Source organism: Leopardus geoffroyi, chromosome A2, assembly GCF_018350155.1.
Source record: "Leopardus geoffroyi isolate Oge1 chromosome A2, O.geoffroyi_Oge1_pat1.0, whole genome shotgun sequence".
Lineage (NCBI taxonomy): Eukaryota > Metazoa > Chordata > Mammalia > Carnivora > Felidae > Leopardus > Leopardus geoffroyi.
Window position 1 is genome coordinate 76697720 of NC_059331.1, and position 18958 is coordinate 76716677.

General features: G+C 36.6%; 1 protein-coding gene across 3 annotated transcripts in view; it reads left to right on the forward strand.

The window, feature by feature from the left end:
- The window catches only part of PNPLA8 (patatin like phospholipase domain containing 8), a 46940-nt gene that overhangs the window by 13889 nt on the left and 14093 nt on the right, over positions 1 to 18958 (forward strand). For all 3 annotated transcript variants that reach the window (XM_045494395.1, XM_045494393.1, XM_045494394.1), the window contains exons 4-8: positions 1431 to 1582; positions 6022 to 6116; positions 9023 to 9194; positions 12185 to 12242; positions 14835 to 15029. In XM_045494395.1, coding sequence (XP_045350351.1) covers positions 1431 to 1582; positions 6022 to 6116; positions 9023 to 9194; positions 12185 to 12242; positions 14835 to 15029 — 672 coding nt within the window. The remainder of the gene's footprint in view (positions 1 to 1430; positions 1583 to 6021; positions 6117 to 9022; positions 9195 to 12184; positions 12243 to 14834; positions 15030 to 18958) is intronic.

Consider the following 18958-nt stretch of genomic DNA (forward strand, 5'->3'; position numbering starts at 1 on the left):
CTTATTTTTCCTTCCCTTCCCCTATGTTCATCTGTTGTGTTTCTTAAATTCCACATATGAGTGAAATCATACGATATTTGTCTTTTTCTGCCTGACTTATTTCACTTACCATAATACATTGTAGTTTCATCGATGTTGTTGCAAATGGCAAGTTTTCATTCTTTTTTCCTCTCCAAAAATACAAGTAGTATTCCATTGTGTGTGTGTGTGTGTGTGTGTGTGTGTGTGTGTATACCACATCTTATTCATCCATTAGTCAGTGGACATTTGGACACTTGCCATAATTTGGCTATTGTCGATAGCGCTGCTATAAACATTGGGGTGCATGTGCCCCTTTGAATCATGATCTCTTCTCCAGATTCTTAGCCTCCCTTGCCCTCATTGCTTCTGCAGCTTTTAAACAGATTTTTTTTTGTTTGTATTTTATTAAACTTTTCTAGTTCTTGGAAAGAAACTGTCCTACCCTAACCAGAAAATGGAAATTTACATTCCCATGCTCTACCATTGTTCAGGTTCTTCTAGTGGGGCCTTGAAGCCTGACATTAGCCAGGGCAGAAACACAACCGAAAAGAATTTAGAACAATAGTAGTTCAGATTTGACGTATCATACAAAAGAAATAAAATGAGTGAAACATTGGGATTCCTTTTTTTTTTTAATTTACTGAAGGTTATGTAGCACTAGTGTAGCTGCTACTCAACTTTGCCCCAGTACCTGGGGTACTGACGAGGTGAGATCTTTCTCTGTACAGAACCTAGTGAACCTTTGCTAAACTCAATGTAGAACCCTACGATCTAGGCTCTTGGCCTCTGGTCAACAATATGAACATGTGGAATCTTGAAGTCCTAGTTTTGTTTAAATGGATTATTTACATATTATAATGAACTTAAATTTGAACTTATTGTAATGGGATAGAAGTTTCTGCCTTCTACCTTAGTTTGATTTATTAACTGACATTTATTTATATTTCACTATGACTTACCCTTATATCCCATGTACACAAGATGGTTTATGTTTTTCTTTTGATAACAAGTTTAATTTCCAGTAATTACTATGAAGCAGTTTCATCTTCTTTAGGATTTGGAGAAAATATTTTATGTAATTAGAATATTATTAACCTTTTGCGGTAACAATTAATACTACATAAATTTGTGTTAAGCAAATTATATTTTTTTCTAATTATTAAGCATTGTATTTTTTAAAGAAAGTATTTGGCTCGAGGTTAATTTATAACCTAGATATTAGAAAAAATATCTCTTGAATATTAACTGACAATAATAATATGTTAAAAAGTCATTTAAGATTACTGAGAAATTAATAAACACTGGCACTGTGATTATATGTGCTGATCTACATGTGTTGGTTAAAAATAATCATACATTTTCACTCTTGATTTGACACAAGCAATAAAGTATCTTTTCTCTCAATACAGGAAAAAATTATCCCATATTTATTACGATTGAGACAAATTAAGGATGAAACTCTTCAGGCTGCAGTTAGAGAAATTTTGGCCTTAATTGGCTACGTGGATCCAGTGAAAGGAAGAGGAATCCGAATTCTTACAATTGATGGTGGAGGGACAAGGTGAGGCTAGAAAAATGATTTTTCTTTTAAGTTTATTTAATTTTGAGAGAGAGGGAGAGAGAGAATCCCAGGCAAGCTCTGTGCTGACAGCGCGGAGCCCAACACGGGGCTTGAACCCACGAACCGTGAGATCATGACCTGAGCTGAAATCAAGAGTCGGATGTTTAACTGACTGAGCTACCCAAGCACCACAGAAAAGTGATGTTTTAAATCTGCTGATCCAGTTCAGCCTTAGGAATTTTTTTAACCGATTCTGTGTAATTATAGTAACTACTTCGTTATAAAACCAAATTTTTGAAATAAAACAGTAAATAGTTTTTCTTAACTTGTTACTTACCATCTAAGAGAATATATACCTGGATTTTCTTTTAGTTTAATTTGATCCAGTATTTATTTCAGTTTGGTCTTTTCAGACCTTTTTGGTAATTTAGCACAATTTACCAACCATGATTCTCTTAAAATCTTGGCAATGTTTTATAATGTCGGCTTTCCTTCATTATATTTATCTTACCCATGTTTACCAGTCAGCTACTCACTTAATTAAGTGATGGTTAGAAAAGGAGTCTGTATCAGTAACTTCCTGACTCCCTGCATCTTCACTTGTAGATGCCAGTTCTGGTGCTACAGGGGCCATCTAAGCATTCTCAGCTCAGGAGGTCATTTCACCATCAAACTCCATTCTTTCTGCTGGCAGTTCATCCATACTTCTTGTTCTTAGTTCCTAACTACTTGTTGGTTAGATTCTTTGGTGTTAGCCTTTCACCCCAAATTTTCTAGCTTGGGTGCTAGTTTCCTGCCATCTCTGCTCTTACCTCTTAAATTCATAGTACATGCCCTGCCCGTTGTTCTTAGCTTACTTTGCCTCTCTGATTTTGTTCTCTGATAGTCCTGCCTTGCCAGTTACTGTTTTGTATGTCCAAGTACTACCCTGACCTTTTTGTTAAATTCTAAAGTCCTGTGTGGAAGCCAGATTCTTTTAATTTTGACACAATGTGAATGAAGGAGTGGATGATGAGAGAAGAGACTAATAATCTAAGCAGAGGACAATAAAATAATAACTTCAGATGATGCCAGTGGGAAGCAGGAGGAAGGAAAAATATGTAAGAAAACTTTGAAGAAAAAGGGGTTTGGATGTAGTTGAAAGAGGTCAAGATCACTCTTAAGTGTAGACCCTATGGATGAATGGGACAGAATTGCAGGGAAATGGGAGGAGGTGGTTGCTATTGAGAAAGACAGTTCTGTTTTGCACATGTTGACTGTAAGGCTTCCCGCAGCAATATAGAAGTGCTAATTTGGCAAGTGAAGGTGGAATTGATTGAGGAGAGAAAAGTCTTAGAAGATCTTTTGGATGTTTCTTACAGAAGTGAAATTCAAGAAAGTGAACATTAGTCATATGATAAAGTGGTAATGAGTTAGAGAGAATCATTCTAGTGCATAGAATTGGTTCCCAGTAATGAGAAGTAAGGAGAATGGCAGTTGAATGAGTAAGGAATTTCACCAAGGAGCAGCAAGAAGCCAGTCCTCTTCTGCCATTAAATTCAGAGCATTTGGGAAGGATGGTGTCGTTTATCAAGTCAGCTAACGTATTGAGTGCCTGCCATGTTCTACACGGTGATTTGGATCCTGGGGTCACTCAGTAAGCAAAATCCAAGTCTTCATGGTACTTGCATTCCAGGGGAGGAAAGAGAACAAATAGGGGGAAAAAATGTACTTTTGAGTAGGAATGGGTGTTATGAAGAAAAACAAAGCAAAGTGATAAAGAGTAGCAGTGCTATTTTGTACTGTCAACAAAAGCCAAATTATGGAAAGAGCCCAAATGTTTATCAGCTGATGAATGGACAAAGATGTGCTATAGGGGTGCCTGGGTGGCTGAGTTGGTGGCGAGTCCAACTCTTGGTGTGCTCAGGTCATGATCCCAGGATTGTGGGTTTGAGCCCGGTGCCAGGCTCCACACTGAACATGGAGCCTCCTTAGGATTCTCTTTCTCCCACTGCCCCTATCTGCTGCTCAATGCCTTTTGTCTCTAAAGAAAATTAAAAAAAAAAAAAGATGTGGTATATGTGTGTGTGTGTGGGTATATGCGTGTATGTATATATATACGTATATATATACCTGTGTATATATATGTATATGTCAGTGATGTGGATGGAACTAGAATGTATTATGCTAAGCGAATTAAGTCAGTCAAAGACAAATACCATGTGATTTCACTCGTGGAATTTAAGAAACAAAACAGATGAACATAGGGGAAGAAAAGGAAAAATGGGGAGGCAAACCAGAAGAGACTCTTAAGTACAAAGAACAAACAGGGATGCTGGAGGGGAGGTGGGTGGGGGGCATTGAGGAGGACACTCGTTGGGATGAGCACTGGGTGTTGTATGTAAGTGATGAATCACTGGATTCTACTCCTGAAACCAATACTACACTGTATGTTAACTAACTTGAATTTAAATAAAATCTTGGAACGAAAAAAAAAAAAAAGAGTAACAGTACTATTTTAAAGAGTGATCATGACTATGACTTCTTTTTTTCCGGTTAAAAAAATTTATTGAGATATTAACTTATATTAGTTTCAGGTGTACAACACAATGATTTGCGGCGCACAGGACAGCCCCCATGGCACAGTTGTTCGGCCCCAGGTGTCACTCGTGCTGCCGATGGGACACCTGGGTGTAGGGGAGCGTGAGAAAGCAGCCAGAATGGGAAGTTTATGTTGGAAGGAGGAAGGTGTGAGGGCTTGTGAGGAAAAGAACCCAGATCTTTTATTTCTTTTGTATATGAGAGCCTGGTAGGCTGTTAGGCTGATAGAATCAACCTGGCAGGTATACTTAGTTTTAAATTTGTCCTGAAGTAGTTTATAAATACAGCATTTTAAAATAGTTTTCTTCTTGATTATACAAGTAAACCTGGGAGGAAAAAAAAGAAAAGCAAACAAAAATTGGAGCTCACAATTCCTAGATTATTTTTAATATTTTTATTTTTTCAAATCTTTTTTTCTTGCACAAGTATATATATGGGCATGTTTATTTCTTTTTATATGATAGTGGTGGTCATATTGTTAAATATATTTATCCAGCATTATCTCTAATTCTTCATGTCCCCTCACTTTGATTTCATAATGTATCTCTTTAATAAGCCATCTTATCTTCTCTTACCTCTCTTTAAATCCATATTATTTCTTAAAATTAAAAAAAAATCAGCATCTTTCGTTTTCTATTTTATTTATTTTTTAAAATATGTTTTTAAAATTTTATTTTTATTTTATTTATTTTTTATTTCTTTAATTTACATCCAAGTTAGTTAGCATATAGTGCAACAGTTATTTCAGGAGTAGATTCCTTAATGCCCCTTACCCGTTTAGCCCGCCTCCCCTCCCACCACCCCTCCTGTAACCCTCTGTTTGTTTGGTTTTCTATTTTAATCTTAGAATATTTTCTAGTGATTTCCTGTTAGTTTGACACTCTAAATTTTATTTGGTGGTCCCTGACTAACCACCACGATTCTCTGCCCCACATCTTGTATTGGGTTTAGACCATTTCACTGTGTCTGTATATTTTCCTAGTGTTAAGAGTTGTCCACGTGTTACACACATCCTGAATTGGCCTACACCTTCTAGCCTGTTTCATTTTTCACATTTATCATCACACATTTTGCTGCCTTGGCAAAGATCGAGAGATGAGCAAAGTCAGCAGCATAAATTATCTTAAATGTAGGGCATTATCTTAAAGTTGTTGAAAGTTTAAAAAAAATAATGAATAAAAGAAAACTTAAAAGTATGACTAGCAAAGTAGAGAAAACGAAAATATATAGAAGCATAGATAACCAACTTGTAGTGGAGGGAGAAGAAACCACCAGTATACGGCATTCCAAAACTGGTGAATGGAGGTTTTAAGTATTTTGCACACTTGGCGTGTTAAAAAAGTATATTTTACATTGGCATTATCTTTGTAGTCTTATTCAAAGAGATACTAGCGTAAATTTAAAAATGCGTTGTTGGGGCGCCTGGGTGGCGCAGTCGGTTAAGCGTCCGACTTCAGCCAGGTCACGATCTCGCAGTCCGTGAGTTCGAGCCCCGCGTCGGGCTCTGGGCTGATGGCTCAGAGCCTGGAGCCTGTTTCCGATTCTGTGTCTCCCTCTCTCTCTGCCCCTCCCCCGTTCATGCTCTGTCTCTCTCTGTCCCAAAAATAAATAAAAACGTGGGAAAAAAAAATTAAAAAAAAAATAAAATAAAAATGCATTGCTATGACACAGGTTTTATACCATTATTTATTACTGGAGTTTTGAAAGTAATCTTAAAAACAGGCAGTTTTTACTGATGCTAATTTATGTTACTAATTTTCGCGTTTGCATCTAAGCTTAGAAAAGCAACTTGTAGGCTTGTTTTATTCAATACTTAATTTCCTTGAAACAGGTATTTTTATCTTCCTTTTTGTCTGTAGGGGTGTGGTTGCTCTTCAGACACTTCGAAAATTGGTTGAACTTACTCAAAAGCCAGTTCATCAGCTCTTTGATTACATTTGTGGTGTGAGCACAGGTAATTATTGGCATATGGAAGCCGTGCCTCCCAGCAGTATGTATTTAAAATTCTGGTTATTCTCTGAAGTGGTGGGTATTAGTTTTATGTTTTAATGATGGATAATCCTTTGATTGGCTTAATGAACTTTATAAAATGCTTATTGGGAGTAAGGTAACATTCAGAAGTGGTTTTTAATGTGCTTTCCTAATACGTTTTAAATAAGCCACAGTGACAAATACAAATTACGAATTATTGCTTTATGGTGTAGTCACCTCAAGGAAAGTGATAAAGTGGAAGGAAGGTAGGGACCAAAATTGTACTTGAACCAATGGAGTGTTAAAGATGGATACGATTTTATTTTTTGGTGAGACATGTCCCTCTGTGAGGAAATTGCTTTTTATAACATTTTTTTGTCTGGTTGTTTAAAACCCGAATTTAAATTGATAAACGTGAGAATGTGTGTTTTTTAAAGACTGCTTCTTAATATTGCTAGGTACATTTAAAGTTGTAGTTTCATATGTGTATAGAATAAATTGGCAACTTCGAATATGATTGTTACTGAATAATTTCGTAGTTTTCCTTGAGTCACCATCAGATAAATTTTTGTTTTTTCTGTTGGTTTTTCTGTTTCCTTCCATGAGCTCTGTCACCCATACATCCACCCGTGCCCACCCCATGTATACATTAAGCCCCTCGGGATACACATAGCTATTGTTTACTAACACTCAAGAACTATTAGGATTGTGGATCCTTGCTGTGTATTTTACTGTTTGACCTGATAATTTCTCACTTCATGTTAGTTGATCTTCATAGGCTTTTATTTCTATTTCTTTTTTCTCATTCTCTTGAATTAAAATAGTACTAAAGACTACTAGTAACAAAATCAAATGACTTCTCCACATTACGTGTGTCCAGTATGCTGACCACATATATTTGAGCCCACATATTTGAGCCCAATATGCTCAAAGGGCATGTTAATTAATGTTCAGTTTTGAAAGCTTAATGAACAGTTAAAGGAATGATTCAAACACGTAAGGAATCGGTGATTCTTATGATGTTCCATGGAATGAACACTAATTCCCCAAGATATTAGGTTACAGAAAGTTGTTGGGTTATAGGAAGTTATTACAGGTTTCTTTACAGAGGGACTTCAGAGATATTTTAGTATATTAAAAATGCATTGGGGACACCTGGGTGGCTCAGTCGGTTGAGTGTCCAACTCTTGGTTTCGGCTCAGGTCATGATCCCAGGGTTGTGGGATCGAGCTCCTCTGCAGGCTCCGCGTTGAGTGCAGTAAAAGTGCGTTGGGACTCTCAGAATAGGAAAATAATATTTATTTCCCAATTTGATTTAACTGTGGAAACTTTTCCTAAAGAGACATTTCCTAGGGCTAATGTTCTTTGACACTTGTTTTGCAGCTTTACCCTGACCATTTCTGTTAAATTTTGTAGTAGTTCTTAGCAATTCACACATTTAAACAAGCAAACTTCCTGCTTTGGCACCACTGTTAGTAGGTGGATGCTCAATAAAGAGAATTTTAAATCACAGAGATTCATCATCCATGAAGCAGGGTATCCGTTTATGTGATATGTACATTTCTGTATTTATCATGATCTGTCTTTTCCATTGTCTCTTCTGGCTTACGTTAACCTTAACTTCGAATACAGTGCTTATAGTTTTCCTTTCTTCTTTCCATTTTGTGTATTCTAATGTAGAAATTTTCTTTGCACTTAGAATTTTTATAAACTTAAATATATTTAATTTAAAGGTAATATCCTTACTGGTTCAGTAAAATTTAGTTTTAAAATAATCTGCTCATGTTTATAGTAGCTGTACTTGAAAGGAACTTAATTTTTGGCAGGTTATTTCTTGTGTTAGAGATTTTCTGCAAATTGAAAAAAAATAGTTTCTATTACATAGTGATGCCATACAATTTAATTTAAAACATAAGCTGTTTTATCTTTTACTAGAATAACACTGAATATAATAAAATATTTAAAACTCACGATAATGAGTTGCTGTTTTTATTCTGTTTATAATGTCAAAATAAACTGTCATTCTGTATAGGTCTTTACCCCCAACCCCCCAAAGCTTTCTCGCCTATTTTTCTCCTTAATTCAGGTTTAGGCCAGTTAGATACACTAGGTGGCAGTGTGTCCTGCCACGTGCAGCTAGGATATGAAATCAGCTATTTAAAAGGATATCCCAGAGACCTAATTACTTTTTTTTAAATTTTTTAATGTTTATTTTTGAGAGAGAGAAAGAGAGAGCTAGCGGGGGAGGGGAAGAGAGAGAGGGAGACAGAGAATCCAGAGCAGGCTCCGTGCTATCAGTGCAAAGCCTGATGTGGGGCTCGAACTCATGAACCATGAAATCGTCACCTGAGCTGAAGTGGGATGCCCAACCGACTGAGCAACCCAGGTGCCCCGAGACTTAATTTCTTTCATTATTTTAATTCCCTGGACCAACTTGAAGGAGTAATTATTTTAATGAATTGTTAGGTTTTAAGGAATCTATGAAGGTTAGAAAGAACACCATCGACCACAACTTAATTGTGTGTTATTTGATTTAATGTAAAACAACCATTTTTTATATTTTAAAATTGATCCTCCTCATCATTGGTTGACATTTAGTCCTTACTGAGGCCGGGTAAAGACCTTTACCTGTGTTAATCCTGATATAAAAACATGTATACATTTTTAATTTTTTTTAATTTATTTTTTAGTTATCATCTTTAGTTATTATACATTTTTTAGTTATCTTTATTTTGTAGATGAAGAAATCAGGGCTCTGGCAGGTTAAGTAGTTTGTCCCAGGTGACACAGGGAGTGTTGGAGCTAGAATTTTAACCAAATCTGTGAGTTGGGAAGTCTTATAAGTACTGTAATGTCAATGCCGGAAAAACCAAGCATTCTTTCTTCCAGGTGCTATATTAGCATTCATGTTGGGATTGTTTCATATGCCCTTGGATGAATGTGAAGAACTGTACCGAAAATTAGGATCCGATGTGTTTTCACAAAATGTCATTGTTGGAACAGTCAAAATGAGTTGGAGCCATGCATTTTATGACAGTCAAACCTGGGAAAATATTCTTAAGTAAGTTACAATTATTTTTAATGGTTGATTATATAACATGTGCACATAATTAAAAAAGAATATTAAAGGGGCGCCTGGGTGGCGCAGTCGGTTAAGCGTCCGACTTCAGCCAGGTCACGATCTCGCGGTCCGTGAGTTCGAGCCCCGCATCGGGCTCTGGGCTGATGGCTCAGAGCCTGGAGCCTGTTTCCGATTCTGTGTCTCCCTCTCTCTCTGCCCCTCCCCCGTTCATGCTCTGTCTCTCTCTGTCTCAAAAATAAATAAACGTTAAAAAAAAAAATTAAAAAAAAAAAAAAAAAAAAAGAATATTAAATTATTGGTACCAGTTAGTTAGAGATGACCACTGTTACTATTTTGGTGTGTAATTCCAGTGACCGTTTTTTTTTGAGTTCATGTGTGAGATTCGCATGTAGAAGTTTCAATTCTTTCTAAGAATTGAGACCATCTTATAGATCAACATGTTTGCACCTTGTTTTTACTTAACATATTAGTCTTTCTCAAGTCATTAACAAATATTCTTCTAAAACATTAATAATTTTTAAACACTTTTTCCAGGGTACTACAAAGGCTTTATACTCACTTTTCCAAAAATACAAGCATAAAATTGAAACCTTTAAAATCACCCACAATACCATTCAGAGCTGTGGACCTTATATTTTCTTCTAGTCTTTTTTTCTAGACTGTATACATTCTCATACATATTTTATATAGCAGAGATTATATTGTAGTTTCAATTTTATATCCTTTCCCTATTTCCAACTTTGTGAACATCTCTTGACAAATTTTTAAAGACTATGCTCCACAGTGTGATGGTACCATATTTTCTGAACCATTTACATTTAGGATATTTATGTTCTTAATTTATTGTGATTATGAACAGTGCTTCAGTAGGCATATCTATATAATAAGACTATAAAATAGACTGTAAGCCAGTTTCTCTGTTATGAAGTGGTTTTTCCTTTTGTTACTTGTTAGGGTATCTTCATATATTTGCTTATTGCTGACCTTTCTAAGTGTGATTAGTTGCTTTTTTCGTTCCCTACTTTTTCACTTGGCTTGTGCTGCAAAGCATACCACTCCAAAACTTAATGACTTATTTTAAAAAAAAATTTTTTTAATCTTTAGTTTTGAGAGAGAGAGAGAGAAACAGAGTGCAAGCAGTGGAGGGGCAGAGAGAGAGAGGGAGACACAGAATCCGAAGATGTCAGCACAGAGCCTGACACAGAGCTTGAGCTAACAAGCCAAGAGATCATGACCTGAGCCAAAGTAGGATGTCTAACTGACTGAGCCACCCAGGTGCCCCAAAACATGGTGGTTTAAAACAACCTGATTCTGTGGTGTGGTCATTTCTTCTGTTCTTGCCTGACTGAACTCACTCCCACTCACACCACGGCTGAGATGGCTCCTGTGCCGGTCTCTCTCTACGCGGTCACTCTCATTCTGGACTTCATCCCATTAGAGTGGTCTGAGTTTCAAAAGGGCAAGCCCCAGTGCATGAATACTTATCAAGCCTCACTTTAATGGCATGTTTGCTGATGTTCCCTTGACCACAGCCACTGAAACCTAAGGTCTCTGGGAAGGGACTGTATACGAGGATAGGGACATCAAGAAGTGCCATTCACTGGGGGGCCATTATTGTTACCTATCACATCTGCTCTCTGGCTTTTTTTTTTTTTTTTTTTTTTTGTCTTTTGTTTCTCTTATTTATTGAAAGCGTATTTCTGCTTTTTTTTTTTTTTTTTTCTGAGATCATTTTGTGTTATTTTAGGGACATTTCAATTATACCATCAGTAGAACCTAGGAATGGTGACTTTTTTTTTTGTATTTTCACATCCATCTGAAATAAGCAATTAGTGTGCCTGACTTTCTTTTTGAATTTATGTTCATAACTTCACTAAAGCGTATTACCTCTGTTTATAAAATCAAGGTTCAAAAAAAAAAAAAAAAAAACCAAATGTGAACTTTGCTTAAACTGTAAAAGCAGCATGTTCCCAGGATCTCTGTCCCAATTTTACAGCAAGATTTCTATGAAAAGATTATTAGAAGAATACAATTGAATTGGTCTTCATGCAGATGAAACCTATAGATCAGGTTCGGAAAGACAAAGATCTTGTCCGCTTTAGAAAGTATTTTACATCAATATTTGTAAAAGATTATACAGGGTAGATCACCACCTAATTTGTGCATACTACCTACATGTGAAATTCACTAATACTATATTTGAAAATCACGAATATTGTTTGAAAAAAAATGTCATCAGAAACATGTTTTTTCTTTTTGAGGCAAGTTGGCAGAGAACATAGTCCTTATATTCAATAGAGGGGAAAATTACCTATTTTTAAGCCAGGGAAAAAATGTGCTCTGAAATAAAACTCCCTTATAATGGAATTGTGGGAATTGTTGCCCAAGGACAGTATCTGTAATGTTGCGGTAATTCAGGTGTCAACTCAGATGATTTCCAAAGCATTTTTTAGGAGTGACTTTGGCTCTGTATTGCTAAAACAGGTTTAAAGTCTAAATGCTCTGCTCTGGTTTTTAGATCACTCTGTAACTACGCTATATACTTAGGCAGCTTTATCTCAGCACAGTTCCTCTATATTGTCAGGAGGACCCTGAAGACAACAGGTTTATTCTGCCTCCATGCCTTTACCCCTTCCACATCCTGGCATTGGATGTGTTTCCTTGCCATCCCCTGCTGCCCTTCTCAAGCCACCCCTCCATGCAGCCTGGGCTGATTCCTCCCCATACTATAGATACCAGCAGTTGAAATCAGAGCTTAACAAATAACTATATATTGTTTTGTGTGCACTAATTGTACTATAAGGCACCTAGAGGTGCCTAATTTATTATATTTCTTATTTTTATATTTCTTGTTTGTCGCTCATAGTACCTTGACAAAGCCCTGAGCAAACAGTGTTTTCATATTGTATGTTCCTTGATGTTAGGAGATAAAATCATTTTGATATAATTTAATTTTCTCTTTTATAAAGGGATAGAATGGGATCCTCACTAATGATTGAAACAGCAAGAAACCCTACATGTCCTAAGGTAAGTTTAGAGTCTTAAATATAATACCAATTTGGAATTCAAGGTCAGGTTGAAAGCACTTATTCTGGAGGCCCTTTCTTTATTAAGGGAAACATTTCTTAGGAACCTCTTTTAATAGATTATATTAATTTCTTACATCTTGGGCCATTCTGTGAAGATACAGGATGTGTTCATTAGACCTCTTCTAAACAAAAATTTTTTTTTAATGTTTACTTATTTTTGAGAGGGAGACAGAGCGTGAGCAGGGGAGGAACAGAGAGAGGGGGAGACGCAGTATCTGAAGCAGGTTCCAGGCTCCGGGCTGTTAGCACAGGGCCCAACATGAGGCTCGAACCCCACAGACCATGAGATCATGACCTGACCCAAAGTCAGACGCTTAATCACCTGAGCCACCCAGGCGCCCCGATAGACCTCTTCTATATCCAGTAAGAGTACAACAGAAGTTTAAGAACATGAAAGACTAGGACTAAAAATAAGGAAGAATTATCTTATCATAAGGTTAATCAAATCTAGTGATTTAAGAACGTCTGGCATTTCCTCCTCTAAGATTTTTAAAAGAAATTTTATATGCCTGTAGATACAGGTTAACATACGAATGGAACCTAAATTTTAAAAGTGTTAATGCCACTAGGATATGTCTCAGTGTGGCTGCTCTTTTTATTTGTTTTGTTTGAAACCCAGTGGTCTGAGTATTGCTTGAGTTCTGTGTTCTTTAATAATACTTGTTATTTGAAGAAGGAATAGGATTTATGTATTTCAGAATCCCTTGCAGCTTGTATTTATTCTTTGGATAATAATCTGTAACCATGAAAAATCAAATACAGCTCCCTTTATTTCTCTTGCTTATTTAAATTTTGTTCATACCTTTTTCTTTTTTGAAATTTATTTCTGAGAGAGAGAGAGAGAGAGAGGGCACGCCAGAGAGAGAGAGGGAGAGAGAGAATCCCAAGCAGCACAGCCCAGAGGCTGTCACAGGGCTTGATATCATGAAACTTGAGATCATGACCTGAGCCAAAATCGAGAGTCGGATGCTTAACAACTGAGCCACCAGGTCCCCCTCATTCATTCTTTAGATATTAACTATAAGCCCAATGTGTCAACACTGTGCTAGGCACTTTGGAGACCTTAGTGAGTATAAATGCAGACATGGAGTTTATAGTCCAGTAGGGCAAGTAGGCATTAATCAGGTAATCACACAAATGACATATAGTTTCCCTGAAATAAATGCTATGGACAACAAAAACAGTTCTCTGAACGCATGTATTTACAGGGACACGAGGGAAGGCTATTCTAAGGACATGAGGTTTGAGATCTTAGTGTGGAGGCTGATGAGTAGGAGCATTGCTGGCAAAGGGAAGGACCTGTGCGGGAGGAGGCATGGAGAAGTGCAGGAACTGAGAGTTCCAGAAGGCTGGAGCCTGAGGATTCAAGGGCATCGTGCAAGTTGAGACTGAAGTGGCAGGTGAATCAGACCAGCCGGGCCTTGGAGGCCATGTCATAATGAGACGAACACGGCTCTTTTGGAGAAGACCCCCGGGTGTGCCCTACATCTCTCGTTGGTTCCCCTGTATGTCTTCAGAGCTTTCTGCTTGTTTGTTTTTAAGTCTTAGGACTCGCCAACTTTAAATAAAAGAGTAGGTGTAAGGGACTTCAGCCACCTCGAAAAGCAATTCACTTGTGATAAAAGGGTTTATCGTGTTTCCCACATGATTCTTAATTCAGTCTATCGACCAATCCATAGACCCCCCCTGGATTTTGGTGTATGACGACTCTTACCCATGGTGGCCTAGAGACACACTCAGATCACTCGTGGGATCTAGGGATATCCCGTTTGGTTTATAAAATAACAAAGCACACAGGCCCCTGACAGGGCTTGGCACAGAATCCTAATAACTTTGGCCTCCTCAATACCTTTCACCTTCTTCAGTTTATATTCTAAGTCATTAACAAGTACAACACATTTTACATAAATTCAACTGATATCAATGAAATCCGAGACCCAAGATGGTCATTGTTAGTTATTTCAATAAAAAATTACCCAGCTACCAGTTATTAACTATAAGAAAGCCCTGAGAGTTTGTATAGTGTTAGTTTCAGTTACTAAAGTCATAGTGCCTTCAAAGAGAACAGAAGCAAAGACTAATCCGTAAATACTGTGAAAATAATGTATTTATTCTTCTTCAAGTAGTTTGTGTTTGTTGCTACTACTGCTGTGTTGATTATTATCCAAAGATTTGCAAGTTTATGTCTTCTTAATGTCTTTTTACATAGCTAATCAAATCATGTAGTCAAAAATATCTTATTCTTGTCTTACAAGACCTGGGCTCTAACCCCTGAGCTACAGGACCTCACTATTATTGTCTTATAATACATTTCTCAAAATTACCTCAGTCCTTTTATCTATTTTTCCCGTAAAGAACTACCTAGTTAGAAACATCTGGTTCCCTTTGCTGAACATCATATTTAGGTTATACGTTTATCTTGATGGGTAGAATTGTAGGTGGTTCATACACTACTAAATAATACTTAATTTTTCACAGATCCCCAATACGACTGTTTACAATGGGTATTGTTCACTTTTTAATTTACTAGGTAGCTGCAGTAAGTACCATAGTGAACAGAGGGATAACGCCCAAGGCTTTTGTGTTCAGAAACTATGGTCACTTCCCTGGCATCAACTCTCACTACCTGGGAGGCTGTCAGTACAAAATGTGGCAGGCCATCAGAGCCTCGTCTGCTGCGCCCGGCTACTTTGCGGAGTACGCACTGGGAAACGATCTTCACCAAGTAAGTTGACCGTGGCTTACCTTTGAAACGTTCACGTGATTATAGAATCGGCACTTATCAAATGTCACATTTGTTCTTCATGTTTCCGTGTGGTAAAAGATGTGCCACACGGAATGTTTTTATTTGTTGTTTGTTTTCCTTAAATCAACAGGCCTTCTGGCTTGAGAACACATTTTAGGAAAGATTTTTGTGTGTGTGTGTGTGTGTGTGTGTGTGTGTGTATTTTACATAATGTGATTCATAACTAATTATGATCACTTATTGATGGAAAAATGTGTGGCTTTTCAAATGTAATAAAAATTAAAAAGAAAACATTCAAATGTAATAAAATGAAATAAAAATTCAAAGTGAAACATGGTCCCTGGGCACGCGGAACCCAATCTGTTTGACAGTTTTGGTGGACATATTTTGAAGGAGATGATATAAAATAGTAAGTTAGCTATGTGCTGGACACTTACATAGTCCTTGGCATGCATTGTGTCACTTAATTATCACTGCCTATGAGGTGGATAGAGTTATTCCCCTTTTACAGATGAGATATTGGAGTCTTGAGAAATGTTCACTAACGAGTAGGATCACAGCTAGCAAGCGTCAGGATCAGGAAGCTGTCTATAGTTACACTTTTTCGAAGTTTATGGCTAAATGGTGTATAACATTGACTATTATTTCTGGTAATTTATTCTTTTTCTGTAATGTAGACTTATTTATTTATCATGAATCTTTCCTCTGTCAAGTTCTTCCCATTATTCATGGAAATCTTAACTCCTGACTTACACTAAATGATAAAAAAGTGACGAAAACTCGTCAGCTGATACTACCAAAATGTGTTTTATATATCCTTAATTTTTTAGATGATATCCCACTTAAAGTCAATCTCATTCCATAGAGCTACTAACCTTAACTTTACTCTCTAGCAGTGAAGTATTTGTTGTGCTGTATGTATTTGGTATTTGGATAAATGTTGAGAGGAAAAACTATTTTGATAAAGATCTTCAGATGTCATTCAGAAGCTCCTACATACATCGTTTGTCTATATGAACTACACATCAACTATATAATTTCAGTTTACATGTGTCAATGTTATAATAACAAATACTTTGTCAGTTTTATTTTCTCTTATATTTTTATAGTACCTTACACATATTTTAAAATGTTATGGTCAACTATCCCATTTTCCCCTGTCTTTCTAGAAGTAGTGTCACAATCTTTGTAGTCACGAATTTAACATAGGATTCCTTTTGTCTTTGGAGCCACTTCAGACTGTTTCTTACTTTGTCAAATCAGTCATTGTTGAATTATGTAAGGCACTTCCCCTGCTCGCCTTTCTTCTTTCTTCCACCCACTCAGGGCAGAAAGTGCTAGCTGGAGAGTCCTTCTGACATTGGTTTCAAGACTTATTGGTCAAAATAAAATTCTTACTTTAATATGTACCTTGCTGTTCTAACAATGATTTCTGCATGTTCTTCTCACCATGTCACAAACGGAGATAAATTTAGACCGTGTATTCAAAACATAGTACTTAAGGTTTATAACATAACTTTAAGATGATTGTCATGCTACAAAGTCGCAGTTATGCCAAATATTAGAAGTCTCAAATGATAAGTTACTGCATTTCAGGACCATGTGTTCCAGACTTCCAAAGAAGTTATCTCATTTTCTTTTTATTTTTTTCATCTGAGAGGAAGTAGCTCTAAAGTTTAATTCAGTCCTGGAGAATACATAATAACAAACCAAAGTAATCCAAGTGGTTCTCTTTCCATTTCATTTAGACTAGTGATATTTCTTCTCGTGCTTAGCCATTTTTATATTGATGACCATAATCTTTGAATTTAGGTTGAGCTACAGATTAAAATAACTTGTTGTACAAAATTTATGTAAAGCATGTAATCACGTGTACAGAGAATATACTTGGATGTAAATCAGTGACTTGACTCGGGAAGATTTGCACATCTAATTAATCATATTTTAATGAAATCTGGATTCTAAGCAAGCCCTGTTGTTAAGAATATTTTTCTCATTCTCTTCCAAACATGAGGAAGAAATGGGATATTTTTCTACTGAAAGGGCACCGTGAAAGATTGATTAGAACATTCTAAGATGTGAATGATCTTGATCGTTTAAACAAAGAAAACATTCAAGTGAAGTTCCTTTCCAACCCTTCAGAACTTGTTACGAAGTTTAAAACTAAAATATGGTGCTTACTTATTATAGTCCTCTTATCCCGAGCTCTTTGAATAGTTATTTCCAGACTCATCTTTAAAATCTCTTTTAACTGTCATGTCTGACATATGTTTTAATGTAAGTTACTTCATATCCTTTTGGAACCACGTAGAGTATAAATTATAGACTAACATTCTGTTTGAGCAGTTGTTGAAAGCAGTGCTATAATTAAGAGATGCGAGTAGGTAGATGTATGGATTACATTTGCCTTTGCCTATAAAGAAAAGAATATGGTAATATTTACAAGGTTTATTACATGTCTTAGAAAATTATAAAGTGAGAGGAATTCTTTTTGAGTAGTTTTCTAATCTATTATTTCTCTCCCCCCTGCCCAAGTAGCATCATATCTATCTTGAAATAGTGCGTTTTACATAAAATTATCCCTTCTCTCTCTTTTTAACTTTTATTGGTATACAATTGATATACCCCAAAGTGAACATATTTGATGTGTATAGTTTGATGAGTTTGGGCATATGCATGTCCCTTCTCTCTTACCTTTTCCCATCTCCACCTCCAGAATTGAATCATTAATTCTCTCCCTTTGGAGAAAGACCCTGTTAAATTCATTTGCTCTAAAGGTTTTCATGACAGATTTTCATATATTATTTGTCTTAGGCCTAATTTACATTGTGAAAGGTTATGTCCAGAACTCAGAATACATTAACCTAAAGGGGATTGTGATATTTCATGTAAATGTTCCAGGTAAATAGTGTCTTTAGCAGAAAGAACCAGCCTGGCACCTGGCAGATTGTGCCTGCGCCAGGCCACAACTATTAATTTTCAGTATAACTGGTCAAAAATGTAGTGACTGCTTGCTCAGTGCCAGAAACTGTGTTAACCTTTAAGACCCTAAAGGTTTTAATAAGTGCCAGTTTATTGCTTGCGTTTCCTGGGTCCTACCCTCGAATAGCTCAAGCTAGGGGAATATAAGCACAGGAAAATAATAACAGGATAAATTCAGTAATGAAAATATGTGCAGGGGTAAGAAGTAGCATAGAAGAAGTGGTTTAGTCTATCCGGACTGGCTTTACAAAGACGTTTCCACTGCAGTTGAGAGATAAAGAATGAGTAGTTGGGCAGGATAGAAATGGGATTGGGAGGGAAATAAGGAGAGCTTAACGCTTTTAGAGTTTCTCTTGAGGGTGATAAAAACATTTTGGAAATAGACAGTGGCGATGGTTGTAAAACATTCTGAATGCCACTGAATTGTAACCTTAAAAATGCTTAAAAGGACCAATTTTATGTTTGGTGAATTTTACCATAATAAGAAACAAAGTTTTTTTTAACTCAAAAAAGAATAAGCTGAGATGAGATGATTAGGAGACATTCACATTGTGCAATGGTTATTTCCTGGATGGGATTCCGTATGATTTGAAATGATTAAATGTACATTAAAATCAATCAAAAGTATTTAAATTTTAGGCTGTTAAGTGCATGTATGATGTACTGCTATTAAAACACAATCCTGCGTGTATCTCTGAGAGATAAGTAGCAAATTATTCAATCAGTTCATTTTTTTTAATGTTTGTTTATTTTAGAGAGAGAGAGAGAGAGAGAGAGAGCGCGCGCGCGTGCGCGCATGAGTGGGGGAGGGTAGAGAGAGAGGGAGTCACGGAATCTAAAGCAGGCTCCAGGCTCTGAGCTGAGATCATGACTTGAGCTGAAGTCGGAGGCTTAGCCAACTGAGCCACCCAGGCGCCCTGCAATCA